General features: G+C 33.6%; 1 protein-coding gene across 1 annotated transcript in view; it reads right to left on the reverse strand.

The window, feature by feature from the left end:
- Positions 1–15,823, reverse strand: part of LOC108573652 (soluble guanylate cyclase 89Da-like) — a 19,404-nt gene that overhangs the window by 927 nt on the left and 2,654 nt on the right. The window contains exons 2-11 of the mRNA XM_017936129.1: positions 12,561–12,760; positions 9,952–10,145; positions 6,845–6,978; positions 6,313–6,549; positions 4,800–5,002; positions 4,610–4,717; positions 3,845–4,013; positions 1,728–1,871; positions 1,439–1,592; positions 427–536 (exon numbers count right to left, since the gene is read on the reverse strand). Coding sequence (XP_017791618.1) covers positions 427–536; positions 1,439–1,592; positions 1,728–1,871; positions 3,845–4,013; positions 4,610–4,717; positions 4,800–5,002; positions 6,313–6,549; positions 6,845–6,978; positions 9,952–10,145; positions 12,561–12,760 — 1,653 coding nt within the window. The remainder of the gene's footprint in view (positions 1–426; positions 537–1,438; positions 1,593–1,727; positions 1,872–3,844; positions 4,014–4,609; positions 4,718–4,799; positions 5,003–6,312; positions 6,550–6,844; positions 6,979–9,951; positions 10,146–12,560; positions 12,761–15,823) is intronic.

The raw sequence follows: 15,823 nt of genomic DNA on the forward strand, positions 1-15,823 counted from the left end.
AGATTTTGTATGCTAAAATCTACCACGGCGAAAGGGTTAAATAGGATTCGTTATTTATTTTCATGTTTAATGTTTCATAGTTATTGTTTTCGAATTGTCGGATAAAAGCGCATTCGCAAAAGCGAATTTTTCGTGTAAATAGATAATAATAACACTTTGTCTTTTTGTTTTTAATTATCAGTGACATAAATTGTTGCACAATAACGTACAATATCTTGCGAAACTATATAGAAGAAATATATTATTTGACAATAAGGTATTTTATTTATAAATTATCAATTTGGTTGAACTATTTTTAATCTTTGTTGAATGTCAAGTTTCGAATTCTAACTCCAAAATCATTTATTTAAAAATTTCTAATAATCAATGAATTCATCTTTTTCAATTTACTCTGTCTCACCTTCCATGCTGAATAAATGTACTTACCAGACTGGTTGTCTGCATTCTAGAAGCCGTATTTACCGTATCGCCGAAGAAGCAATATCTAGGTACTTTAATACCAACAATACCTGCCACGGCTGGTCCAGAATGGATTCCTAAGAAAGTGGGATGCACTTGAATGCAATTGTTCAATCTCTCGGAAATATTAAGAAGGTTGGACTATTTCTTATAGAAAATCGAATCCAATCTTCTTTAGGGGGTGCACGCGCCACCCCAAGGCGTCTTGAAATAGGGCGAAGTTTGAGAATTTTTTCACAAGAAATTATCAAATGAAAAATTTCAAATTTTTCAGAGGATGTAAACGTAACATTCTGCTACTTCCCTCAATTTTTAAAAAGTAAAAGTGTTACAAAATGGTGGAGTTATTGCGAAACTTCTTCTGCTAGAACATCGATTGCTGGCCGCCATCGCCGAGAAGAATTGGAACACTTGAAATAAAAAATTCTTCTTGTTTTGTAAATAAAAATGTATCATCTACAATTTAGCTTCGAATTTTTCAAAAATTGTAATTATTATAGAAATGGTGTCATTTTGAAAAGGTAAAACCTCTTTTTTTGAAAAATCAAATTTAAACGTTTCTAAAAAGTTAAATAATTGAGATATCGAAAAAATCTGACGCTACGTCGTAGCCAATACATTCTTATTTATAAAACAGAAAGAATTTTTTACTTCAGATGTTCTAATCTTTGTCGGTTGCGGTGGCCAGCAATCGATGTTTCTGCAGAAGAACTTTCGCAATAACTTCTCCATTTTGTAATATTTTTACTTTAAAAAAATTGAAGAATAAAGCTGAAGGTAACATTTATAACTCCTAAAAAAATTGAAATTTTTCAGTAAGTAGTTACCTGTGAAAAAAATTCCCAAACTTTTACCAATTTTAAGAAGCCTCAGGCATGGTATGACCCCTTAAAAAGACTGAACCATTTCTTCCAGAACATCGAATCCAATCTTCTTAAAAGGAAAGAGAACGTCCAAAATAAATTTCACACCGAATTACCTATACGAATTTGTATATCAACACCAGACGGTAACTTAAGTGATCGAACGTGTTTCAGTAATTGCAGAGAAACGTCTGCGATGTTTTGCGCGTGATTTTCTGTTCTATCAGGTGCTCCACTGGCTGCCATATAAACTCGACCAACCGTTTCTACCTGTTGAAAGTCGTAAACGTGAAACACTGTGCGTTAAAGCGCCCACTGAACTACCGAAGTATGATTTAACCATCGGTTTTTACTTTTCAAAGCGTTATAACAACGTGTCTCGTTTGTATTACACGTAACACCTACTTTGTACACGTTAAACTGATCCATAAGCAAGTCGAAACAGGAGAAAACGGCGTTCATCGATGAGACAATATCCATTGCACCTTCGATCGTCGAATAGGCGAAGTCGCAGAGCTCGCAGAATAATACAGATATAGATTCGAATGACTATGAAAAAGGGGAGATATTAAAATATTTTTATTTATTGCAAATGAACGGTTTCGATTAACATTTGCTAAAAAGTTATTTTTATTCTTAACACTTTGACTGCTATCGGCGATAATCGAACGCTAGATACTATCAGCCCTCTTCATTTTCATATTCTATACTTTATATTTATATATTATTTATTTATCTTACAAATGTAAAATAAAAATATTCAGGAAATTAAGTGATTTGGCTAACGTAATATGTAGTATGACTATTAATTGTATAACTCAGCCCTACACAGCGGGAGCTTTACTTTCGAGTTCCAGCAGTCAAATGTTAAGCACAATTTACTAATGTGTAATACTTTCCACTTGATTTTCTGTAAAAGACTTGACTGAACGAATTGTGATATTAGATTATCCTGAATGTTCCCGCGGTTTTAAGGCGCTCATTTCGAAAGAACGTAACTCCATTGAAATTAGACATTTTTATTTAACCTCTTCAGGGACACCGACACATATGTGTACCTTTAAATTTTCCGAAAATTCTAATATATGCCATGGAGAAAATATGAAAAACACAATCTCCCAAAATCTCCTGAGGGAAGTAGTTTAATTGCTATCGATTTAACACGAATATAAATGTAACTACATAAAAAATTAGATCAATTTTTGCTAACTTTAAAAAAAATCATCCCTGAAGAGGTTAAAGTAATTTCCATAATGTTCGATACACTTTTGCATTAATTTCGCGTATGTAAAAATTCGAATCTCTAAGAAGAAGAAACCACTGAAAGGCGTTTTCAATATCATCCTGTTTCCTAAATCGTTTTTGCGTATGCGAATTGTCAAATGAGCGGAAAAAGAGAGAATAGGTTGGAGATAAGTCATGGGAATGTGGGAAATGAGGTAGAACTTCGATACCCAGTTGATGCAATTTTTGTACCGTTGTGCCTGCTACGTGCGATCTGGCGTTGTCATGCAAAAGAATAGGGCCTATTTTGTTCACCAGAGCTGATTGCTTTACCTTTAATTCTTAATAGACAATCTTCAATTCGTTACTGTATGATTCTGCAGTGATAGTGGTACCCGGTCTTAGGAAACTGCAGTGAATTAATCCCGAAGTAGACCACCAAACTGTGAGCATGATTTTTTTCGGGTGTAAATTAGGTTTGGGTCAGGGAGATTCATTTGGTTCCCAAAGTGCGGCCCGCAAACCCTAGAAATACGGCCCGCGATGGCAGATCAATCTCTTCAATTTACAGAGATAATTTACATTTTTACAAAAAAATAAATAAATTTTATCGTATTATAATTAAAAATTGTTCGGTTAAAAAAATACTAAATTTTATATTTTGGAATTTACAATTTGGGCCACCTAGGCAAAACTTTGGAAACCCCTGTTACAGATTTCGATTTTTATGTACGCGGAATTAATGCTCTTGTAATACGTTAGCAGAATTGTATCGAACATTACGGAAATTATTTTAACCCTCTACTGTCGAGGCACCGTTTTTGGGACGTAAAGCCCAATATGGAGTCTACGAAACTCCTCAACTTCCAGTTAGTTTAGACGTAAATATAGAACATTTCTGACAACTTTTCTTACCGATTTACCTTTATCACACATTTTCCTAATGAACATTACAGAATAGAGTGGTTGGTTGTATTAATTTCATTTTAATATAATAATGTCGAATTCTAAATGGAATGGAGGAAAACAAAAAAGATCTCCGAGAATCCGCCTCGACAGTAGAGGGTTAAATAAAAATGTCTAATTTCATTGGAGTTTAGTTTTTTCAAAATGAACAGTTTAAAACCACGGGAACTTTTAGAATGACCTAATAATACCTTTTAATTTCTGTTGTCGTATATGAGAGAAGGTCGGTTAAGATAACATTTTCCAAATTTACAGGGCGCAGCACGATAAGATTAATAGCAATACATAAAATAAGATTAATTACAATGGTACTGAATGAAATCTGTAAATACCTCACAAGTACTCAAAGGACTCGCTCCAGCGCGTAGTCGATCTGCGACTGTTTGAGGTATCATAGAGTATAAAAGCTCGTCGCTCTTGTTCTTCCAGCGATCTAGCAATGCGTAGCTGTTCTCCAGTTCGGTCGATCTCTGTTCCGCTCTCTCAAACATCATCTCTAATCTGAGATGGAACAAGCGAAATAACATTTCAGTCAAGGAATGTTATTATCGACTATTAGCCCATTTTCATGAAGTTTGTGTATTTCAAAGTTTTCGAAAAATACTCCACGTATTTGTAACGACGAAACGCGTTGCAAATTTTTATTCTATTCTATATTAAAACAGACTGCATTTGAAAGTTACCGATATTTGTCGTTCTTTAGTTCTGCTTGATTTATTTAATCAGAAAATAAGAATTACGTTCTTATTGACTGTACGTTTAAAGTGCAGGTGGGAAGAAACGAAGGTGGAAAGGGTAATGTGTCGTGCAAGTGACACTTCTTTAATAGTTCTAGAGGTTCATGGCAAGCTTGGAAATTTAGCGTCGGATACTGCCTGCCATAAACAATTTGGTCGCCCTTTTACACCTTAACGACATTACTCTTCATCTTGAAATTTAAGGATCACTTTTGTTCCCTGCTTAGATATAGACGATTATCGGTAAAAAGAAAAAAAAAAGAGGATGCGTTTATTATTTTTCGAAAAACCTCGTTACTTATACATAAATTTCATAAAAATCTTTCTAAAATTTCTTGCTAAAATGGAAGAGTATTGTACCTCCCGCAATGCTGCCATCCGGCAAGCACTAACTCACGACTCAACCCGTGAGGATTTAGGTCGTTCAAGTATAAACCCATGTTAAGCAGTTCGTCTAAACTGTTAATTCTGTTAAAGGATGATTACGTTAGATTGATTTACTTCTGTTCGATCAATTGATATACTTATGGTTAGTGTATTGTAAACTAACAAAGGACTACATAAGAAAATGATCGCATTGATGTCCTCGATGTATCTCATTTGACCTTTCAATAGAATGCTTCTAGCTCCTTGACTGCCTCGTCTGTCCAATCCTGAGCTTATACTCCCAGTACTGTCCGAATTCGACGAATCATTGTTATCGTTTAATCTAATCAACTCCAGCTCGAACATCACTGAATGCAGATACATCACCTATTAACCGTGTTATCAGAAATTTTAGCGAAGATGTTCAATAAATAATGTACTCTTCGTTCAAAATAAGAATAACCTCGTTTCGCGTATGGGACGTGCCTAAGGCAGGGCTAGAACCACTAGAACAGAGCCGCTTAACGTCTTGCTCACGAGCAAACTTCCCCTCCCGAGATTCCCCCACTATGCGACTGAGATGGTCTCTCTCGAGTTGCGCCGCGGCGGGAGGAGGACGCGAGGAGTCCTCCCACCACAACTCCAGCGACTGCCGTTGGTTTATATTACACATTCTGCGTGTTTGTACCGCATAGTGGGGGAACCTCGGGAGGGGAAATTTGCTCGTGAGTAAGTTAAGCGGCTCTGTTATACATTCTGCGTGTTCGTACCAAAAAACTATCGCTGGAGTTGTGGTGGGAGGACTCTTCGCGTCTTCCCGCCGCGCAGCAACTCGAGCGAGATCATCTCAGTCGCATAGTAGGGGAACCTCGGGAGGGGAAATTTGTTCGTGAGCAAGAAGTTAAGCAGCTCTGCACTAGAACGTCCAAACCCCCACTTAATCGCCTACGTTTTTCTCCGTCTTACCCTCTGCTACGCTCTCTGCGCAGAACGGACGAAAATCGGTCCGAGAGCGAGGTTATTCTTATTTTGAACGAACAGTAGTTAAAGTGTAATCGATTATTCATATAAATTGTGCTTTTACTATTATGACTAACACTAGAAAAACCGAGCGGGTCAAAAATGACCCATTAGCAACTTTCCAAAAAAAAAAAAAGTTTGATACTGGTAAGTATTATAGTTTGTAACTTTCTGTCTTTGTTTTCTGCATGTGTAACCTTCTATTTGTACCGATATTAATCTACTTTTTTAATCATGCTTCAGTTACATGAAAATTCACTTTTGAAAACTTACGAATGGATCATGTCGACCCAGATGATCCTTCTGGTATTAAAATGCTATTAGAATGAAGTGTCGTTTAATTGAAAAGTTGGTAAAATGAAATTAGACCTTTCAAAACACAACCATTTCATCGATTAATCCATTACTTCGTACTTAAAATAATTATAGTTTTATATTCGCAAATTGAGGATTTATTTATCAAGGAATTGACGTTGAAAGTGCTGCTTTATTTATTTCGATAATTGTCATTTTTCATGTTTTGAAAACGAAGGTAAATAGAAATAAAGATGAAGATGAATAAAGATGAAGAATTACCAGTGATCTTACAAAATTGTATCGATCAAATAAAAAGTAGTAGAAAGACACATGTAAAATACGAGACATTTTGGTTTGTTTACTATAGAATGTTCTCTTACATTTCCCCAGGTGAAGAATACTCCTTTAGGCCTACGTAGTTTAAATACTTCCATGATATGTTTATTCAAGAAAGACGAACTGCCACCCCATGCTTGCAGTAATTTGTCACCAGCACCCAATATTTGCATGTCTTTGTTCATCAGCACACCGAAAGGGAAAAGACGTAAAAGGAATGAAATCGATACTGGTTGTAGTTCACGACCTAGAGGGATTTTCATTCTGTTGTTCTTCGCGATCTAACATTGGAAAGTAATTGCACAATGTATTATTAAATCTTGGAAAAGTTTTCGACTTTAAAAAATCCTTTTATTTTCCATAGGGAAACCATATGCTTAGAATACCTTCTTTTCTTAAAATTAAAACTTAATTACATATGTATCATGAATATTCTCAAACTTTAAAAATATGTGAAAATTATAAAATAAATTTTTTCATTCCTTTTAGATATATGCAACCAATTTCTTTGAATTACTGGATTATAGTGATAATTTGAAAGATCGAACTACTTATGATTTTTACACAACTACTTACGTATTCACGATTATCAAAATCAATTCTAAATTTAACCATTACACTTCTTGACCCTGGGATATTATTTGAACTTCCCAATACTCTTATATCCAAATTTGTTTCGTAAAGCTCTTTTGCTATTTGAAATAGCTGACCTGCGGAAAAGTGTGCATTAGTATTCCCAACAAGTATTGTGCAATAGTAATAGAAATAAGTTTGTTCATTCTACGTAAACTCTACGAAGTTACTTCATCTTAAGTACCCTAAGTGTGACGCTTAACCGATGAATCTGATACGTAGAATTTTGACATAAATGTTGGTAGAAAATTTAGAGAAGAGGAGAGGGGTGATTCTACAAGCGAAAATAAGACAAAAATCAAGAATGAAAAAATTGCGTTCGAAGCTTCGTTCTTTAGTTATTAACATTTGAAAATATCCCCGTGACCGAGCAAACCTCTCTACATCGAAGAATATAGGACATGGTGTGACACGGGGTGCACAGTGATGCGCAAAGCCAACGACACATGTCACACAACTTACCTCGTACAAGTCATAGAGAAGAAGGTAGTGACATTCGGTGCCGTAAACGACATTACCGACATCTGTGGCACTACCGTTTGCTTCACCACGAAACAAGTGTACGTCGGAAAGTTTTTCAAACGTGTGTTCCATTGTATACAGCAATACTACAAACATAACGTACGCTGTGCACAGAAATCACCGAGAAACAATCATCGTACACCAGTGTTGAATGAAAAGAATAAAATTTAAGAAAAAACAGTTATTCGAATAACAAATAACGGATGAAATTTTGTTTTTTATTCGTTACACGATTATAATTCCTTAAACTTCGAACGACAGATGCCGGGTCATCGTTGACCCAACTTCCAGACGTTTTCTGTTTCAACCGAAGTTCGAAACAGAATCACGACTCTCCTCTCTGATAAATATGTTTCTTATTTTAATCATGATATATTTGTATAATTTTAAACAATATAATTCCTGGTAAAATAAGAAAATGTGGTTTCGTCTGCCTTCGAAGAAGATTTTAATATTGGGTCATATTTAAGGTCCTTTTCATTTTTAGAATTATTTATTAATTCGAAAATACTTTCCAATTGCTTAAAATTCGACGTGATAGTAATCAAATGTTTAATCAGAAGGAAAAATTTACACCTAACTTCCTTTCCTGCTGCTCTTAATTCCCATGAAATTGAAAACGACAAGGAACAATCTCAATATTTGGGAGTACGCTTTTAAGCAGGTATATGACAGTGAAGAAAGTGTACACGGTGTTCACCAGATGTGTCCAAAAAACGTCGGAAAGTTAACGGTGGAAGTTTTGAAAGGATAGAATCATTTGCACAACTAAACCGAAAGTTTTAAGAGCTACTCAACGCCATAAGCGAACATAGTTTTAATCTCTCTCTTCGAGTTATATATTTAGTTTAGTATATCAATTAAATTTCATTTACTGCATATTAGTCTGGTTTTAATATAGATTTAATTTATTTTTCTTCAGGATTTTTTAAACTTTCTTTGTCTCTCTTCAGGTTTCACTTCGTAGTAGCGCATGTGTATGCGAACATCGTCGTGTAAAGTGATTGTTTCTCGGTGATTTATGCGTGTTGCGTGCATAGTATACGTTATGTTCGTTATATTGCATTATACAATGGAATACACATTTGAAGAACTTTTCGACATGCACCTGTGTCATGGTGAGGCAAATAGTAGTTGCACAGAAGTCACAAATGCCGTTTACGACGCCGAATGTTACTATCTTCTTCTTTACGACTTGTACGAGACAGAGATGGAAAAATATCGATTATTACCGATGGTCTCCGCTATCAGTGGTACATCGATTATTATCGATAGCTGCCGCTATCCAAACTCGTTCCAAACACGAATCCGGAAGTAGAATTGCTCTATCACTCTGATGCCCATTTACAACCATGCAAAACCATCAAATTTAATAACTGCATACACTAATATATTCAGGACACTCTCTTCTATCTTTCAAGACTAAATTGCACTGTCTAGAATTTTCAATTTTCTCGCAATACCTCATTTTTGCCCAAAATCGTGTGCATTTACAGAGAGCTATATTTTTAAAGAACCTAGGGCGATAGAGCAATTCTGCTTCCGGATTCACATTTGGGACGAGGAAATCTATAAGAATCACCCAATGGACATTGCGGATTTTTCTCAAGGTCAAAATTTGTTGGACACTGTTATTATCGATAGTTTCCGCTATCGATGGCATGGATCACTTTGGAAAAAGAGATCTACAAAACAGATGCTACAATCAGTCTGTAGGATCCTCTAAACCAGGGGTTTCCAAAGTGCGGCCCGCGATGGCAGATCAATCTCTTCAATTTACAGAGATAATTTACATTTTTACGAAAAAATAAATAAATTTTATCATATTACAATTAAGAATTATTCAGTTAAAGAAATACTAAATTTTATGTTTATATATTTTATTGTCTCAACGGCCAATGACCGTAATTGTCTTAATGGCCCGCCAAATATTTTCGAATTTACAATTTGGCCCACCTAGGCAAAACTTTCGGAACCCCTGCCCTAAACCAAAGTATTAGGTCTGCCAGAAAGTTCTGTCCGATAATGTCATCTCAAGATCCAAAGATGAGTCATTCTACAGAAATGGAATCCACAAATTATTATTCCAATTATTATTTTCCTTTCATTCAAAAACGGACAGAACTTTCCGGTAGACTTACTGTTAAAAAATAAAGAAAATAGAATTTACGTCGGTGCAATAATTATGTCGATAGAATTGTACGATAAACTTTTGTAACGCTTATCACAGTGCTTCTGTTAACCCTTTGACGTACAATAACGAGTCAGACTCGTGGCACAGATTTTGGTCAAGATCTGATAAAAACAGTCATACTGGTGACAAAAGTTCACTTTAATTCCAATTCTCGGTTTAATTTGTAAAACTGAACATTGGCAAATTTAATTAATCTCATCAGCTTTTCTTTCTTAATACTGTACCGAAATGGTAAATAGCCGACGCTTAGATGAATAGCCGGGAAAGGAAATCGTACGTCAAGGGGTTAAAGCAATCTGAGAATTTCATGGTTGCATTATTTGTAATATCTTACCCATAAGATAGTGTGTGAAACCTTTCCTAGTGCTTCGATATACTAATACTACACCCTGTGAGTCGACGTGGGTAATGTACATTGAAGGACTTTTCATTTTTGGATATGTGAATCTCATCTGCATATGAATATTGTCGACGCTTTGTAGAAAGTCACAAAAATAACGACCAGTCGCTTTTATCATACAAGCATACCTGTTACAAAGATAATCATTACTGCGGAATGTTCGATTCTGATGAATTTCAATTTTTTTTATTCTAGAAATTTCGATGAATGAAAAGGACGTTTTTGTAGAATTCGTAAAGAATGTTTTATCAGTAGGTACTTATTTTTGGAAATTCAAACTAGATTCAAATATTCGAACTGTATAATGCCCTTTTCCTCTGAAAACAGATTTAATAGTAGGATCCTGAGAAAATTTCTAAAAAGTAATATAACTTAATATTTTAAGTACGTGAAATATAAATCGCAAATACTTTCTTCATAGTTTCAAGAATAAATTTAGTATATTTTCATTCACGTTTTGAATATAGTTAACGAAAAACTTTAAAGAACACAATCTTTTTTCTGTTAGCTTCAGTATCTAACACTTGAAATTTATCACACAATCGGTACAATGCTCTGCGTTTCATGCTTAAGATAATCATCTCTCGTGAGACGCGGAGAAGTAACGAGATCATATATCACTCGATTTTTATCTTATAAAATACACTAATTGTAACTATAGAATTGAAACACTCTAACAAATCATTTGTAATACCTTATTTTCAGCGTTATCGATAAAAGTAGGAAAGCAAAATGACATTTAACAGAGGCAGTATGACTTTTGATTGCTTAGAAAGAGTCTCATTAATAAACCCAGGTAGATAATATCTACAATACATATATATTCAAAAGTAATCAAATATTCGTTGAAGCTTTTCGTGAAATTATTAGGTTGGTGTAAATGAAATGTCGTTCTTTCAACAGCTGAAATTGGCGGGGTGATATCGTATATTAAATTTTGTCCGATCATAAATTTTCATACACAATAGTCAAGAAGAAGGAATTTGCTGAATTGAGTAGTGAAAAATTTCATAACACAATTTTCTGGACAGTATTTATCTGACGTGATGAATAACAGGGATATTCGCGTTACTTTTTTATATAAGTTTAAATTTGGAAAAGCTGCTGAAAAGATGAATGCAGCATTCGAAGAAGATTGTGTAAATGTTGGGACACGTTGGTGTGCAAAATTCAAGATTTCTGAAAATGAACCAAGAGAAATGAACAAAGTTTTAAGAAAAATTATTGATAACAATCCATGGTAAAGGACATGAAATTTTGCCACATCTTCCCATATTCGCTCAACCTTTTCTCAACAGACTACCATTTCTTCAAACACCTGAACAATTTTTTAATAAATAAATTATTTCGAAATGAAAACACTGTAAAAGCAGCATTGAAAACATTTTTTCATTTAAATACCACCGATTTTTGTTAATTTGGAATAATGAAACTACATAGTTCTGGAAAAGTAGAATCGTGTGGAAATTCATTTGATTAAATATATTACCTTTTTTTTTTATAAACACAATGTATTTAAAGTTTCATTGCAAAAACGACGTTTCATATGTACCGACCTTCGTTCAATAGGCAAAAATGAATTTCCGTGTTACGCAGTTCTCGATGTGCAATGGTCGTTAAACCATTTCGTTGATAAAACATTAAATCTAACATCGTAACACGATTTTAATGAAATCAAACACTTGTTCTTACCCCGTGCAATCAGAAACAAACATTTTGACTTCGTTTATATTTCAAAATCACAATTAATTGACCTAATTACTTTTGAATCTTCCAATTAATACGACTACTTTGCAATGAGAAGTAATTGCATTTCATGGGAATTTTAAATATCGAAATTACGTTTGCCAGATTTCATATTATTTATTTAAGGATCGTCAGCTATACAGGGTGTTCAGTGTAACCGCCGCCACGATTTTTGACACATTTCCGGTAGTGCGACAAAAAATTTTGTAAATAAAAATGACGAACCAGTGCTCGATCGTCAACAAATTGTAAAAATATTGTATTTTTCCAATAGAAGATCGATGTCATCTTCACTTTTTTGAACGACACCATGTAGTGGTATTGTAGATGACATTGAGACTAATTTAACGATGTGGGACAAAGATACTTTTGTTCAATAATTTATCGAGAAAATCATTTTTACTGTAATGAGGGTGTTTATGAATGCATAAGTCAAACAAGAATGTTTTATCATTAAATTAAAAATTAAATCATTGAATATATGAAGGTGACTTCGAGTTTTTATTGAAAAAAAAAAAAATATTCTTGCAATCTCTTGACGATCGAGCACTGATTAATTTTCGTTTACAACACTTTTTCGTCAGACTACCGGAAGTGTGTGAAAAATCGTGGCGACCATTACGCTGAACAGCCTGTATATTAACAAAAGAAGTGCAAAAAGCATTGCTGAAAATATTATAGCACGTCATTTTTATCATCTACTTTCAATATGAAACTACTAAAACATTACTCTACAATCATGAAATAAACTGTGCTTTCAAGAAGTTTTTCGAGTTGAACGTGAAACACTCACTTACCCTAAGTTACTAAAAAATCTAACGAAGCATTTTCCAAAGAATTGCATTACACTCTCTACAGATTCACCATTGACATCAGCCAACGCAGCTGCCAAATTGGTCATAAGCTCGTCAGGATACGTCTGCCGCGTGTTGAAGACCATATGCTTACAATCGGCTCTTTCCAACAGCTGAAGCCACACATCGTCACCGTACTCTAACTACAACGAGAATTTTATCACCCGTTTTAATTGCTGCAATTACCTTACTTTTCATAAAAATCCGAAAAACAAATACTAAGAATTGTCACTGACGTACGAAGAATTTACTAATAATATCAAGGAATAAATTTGGAGAAGTCCGGAATTTGGAGAATTCAGAATTTTGCCGAAGTTTTCCCAACTTAGTAAAGTATAATCTGGTATTTGATGTATAAACAAAGAAATCAAAATTTTGAGGAATAAATTTGGAAAATTCAGAATTTTGCCGAAGTTTTCCCAACTTAGTAAAGTATAATACGATATTTGATGTATAAACAAAGAAATACAAATTTAACTTCGCGACAACAATTTGACGAAGGTGCTAGTGTAAATTTTGGACTGCCTTTTAAAATATATAAGAAAGTTTTTCCATTTCAATTTTATTATACCTAGTTCACGCAGATTTTCTCGCCACTGAACAATTGATTTTCGATAAAAGTAGTTTGCAGACAGTGAGAAAAGGGGGGCATAAAAGTATAGAACGTGTAACCGTTTCTATTATGCTCCAGGGGATATTTTCTTCTTTCATACTTCCTATTGTTCTTTCATGACAAACAAAAGGCAAGCTATGGTAAAGCTCGTAGTACAGTTTATACATGATACGTAAGGATCATGAATTTGACGAGTCGACAGTCATCGTAAAATCAAAGTGTTACGCGCGTCAGTTGATGTGAATCATTTTTTACTACGAAATGAACAAAATTTTTCCGATATTTGGGAATCGCCGAAAAATACACGAAAGTTTGAAGATTATACAAAATCAATTTCACGTTTCTCGCATTTGTAGATCTTTAATTTTGTGCGACTAATTGTTGTTTAATTTTCAGTTGTCAAATTTTTCCCGTATTCTGGAATCGTCGATGGCGTCAAAAATACACGAAAATTTGAAAATTATACAGAATCAATTTCACTTGAGTTTAATTGCACGTTTCTTGCATTTATAGATCTTTAATTTTGAGCGACTAATTGTTATTTATGTGATTAAAATAAATGTGATTTCTTTTACTTCGTTTTCCATTCCCTTTGAAGTTGTTACAAATGAACACGATGGCCAAGAAATATGTGTGAAATGACATAGCGTTCGTATACTAGATATCGAATATTTATTCTTACCATTCAGAAAGTGACCATTTATAGCAATACAGAAGTAAACGAGCGGTAAATTATTCGTCCCACATATTAACAAGAAATTGATTCGTATAATTAAGCCAATTTATGGTTTCCCGTAGAATAATCAATATCTCTCTGGTCATAGTGACTTTGGTCACGAAAATTAATACTATCTTCACATTAACGAAACCCCATGAGATTTAATATGCCAAATGATCAAGCAAATTGCTCCGAGCAATTTTAGTCAAATTAGTTTGATTTAGTCAATTTAATTTGATTCTAGTCAACTCTTAGTGATTATTGTATCATATACCGGCAATGAAAAATAGGAAAGAAGAATTTTTTGTAAATACAACAATTTATATATCCTTATTGTGACCGTAAATATATCATTACCTAATGTCGGTAATTTATTCGTTCGTTTGTATTTATCTGTTTGTAACGCACGAAAGAATTACAGAAACTTACTTTACATTCAACGAGTTAAAAGATTTCACGATACTTATCGCAGAAAATTTTTACACTGCGTTTAAATCCGTTCTTTTGAATTCAAATTTTCCACGACACTCTGAATAAAAAATACAATGTAAAAGGATTTGCAATTTAGAAGTGATAGAATATATGTTCTTTTTCTTAAATAGAAAATAATTGCAAAACGTAATATTAATCTTTCGTTTATAAAATATATTCAAAAGTACAGTTACTCCGAAAAATATTCGGACACTACATAAGCTTCCCTTTCTAGAGACGTAATTCGGTTAATTATAAAAGAATTAGGTTGATGCTTTTTCATAATGAAACGTCGTTTATTGTACTGCAGAGTTACGTATTGTTACATTAATGCATTTCTGTATATCACAAATTATTCGGATACTCAGTAAACATTCATATTTTAAAATAATAGTGAAATAATTTGAAATAATAATAAATAATATTAAATTCGAATAGAGTAATATAATGTTCATATTAGTCATATTCGTAATATTTCAAACATTTCAATTATACAATATTTCAAAATATGTCAAATATTACGAATATGTTTGCCTGCACCGTGTTTAATGGTTGCTTTGTTAGCGCCCGAATATTTTTGGAAGTAACTACATATATGAAATCTATCTTCGAATGCATCACAATACTTTGGTTGTACACTTATCATTAGAGCAATTATCTTGTCTTAGATATTGTGTTCGAAGGTCGCCCCAATTTCTAATCGAGCTATTTAACCCTTTGCACGCGTAAATTACTTTGGAGAAATGTACAATTCAGACTTTTTTTATATTATTTTATATTATCAAAAGAATGCAAATTAACATAAGAAACAGAAATAAATAAATTCGTAAAGACTGAAAATCCTTTTTTTTTTTTCCAAGACAAAAAATGCTTAGACTGCAAAGGGTTAACTCTTTGAAACACAGAATTTTAAGACAAAAACAGACTCTAGTTGCACAGGAATGTTATTTAAAAAAAATGTAACAAAGTAGGTATGAATTACGACATAAAGCAACTAAAACTTCAAAAAATAATGTTGAGATAATTAATTATTTGGTGGGACATAAATAATCTCACATTAAATTTGTGAAAACAGATTAAATTAGATTAGTTTTATTTTCTTAATGTTTCAAGGTGGGATGAAAAACATCCTACTGTGCATATGTAAGTCCCAAAAAGGTGGGACACTTTTTACCCCACTATGCCCCAAAGAGTTAACAATTAAGACAGTATTTATGCTAATTTACACGGGCCAGTGTTTTCACTTGCACAAAATATATTCGTTACTATTATCTCGCTACTACTACCAAAACGAAATTCGAAAAAAAAAAGTAACACTTGTCACAAAACCTTCGTATACAATATTTATCAAAATGATACTGACTGATACAAAAACAGTATCTAAGAAAACAAAAATAAATAGAC

This window comes from Habropoda laboriosa, unplaced genomic scaffold (genome assembly GCF_001263275.1).
Source record: "Habropoda laboriosa isolate 0110345459 unplaced genomic scaffold, ASM126327v1 scaffold128, whole genome shotgun sequence".
Taxonomy (NCBI): Eukaryota; Metazoa; Arthropoda; class Insecta; order Hymenoptera; family Apidae; genus Habropoda; species Habropoda laboriosa.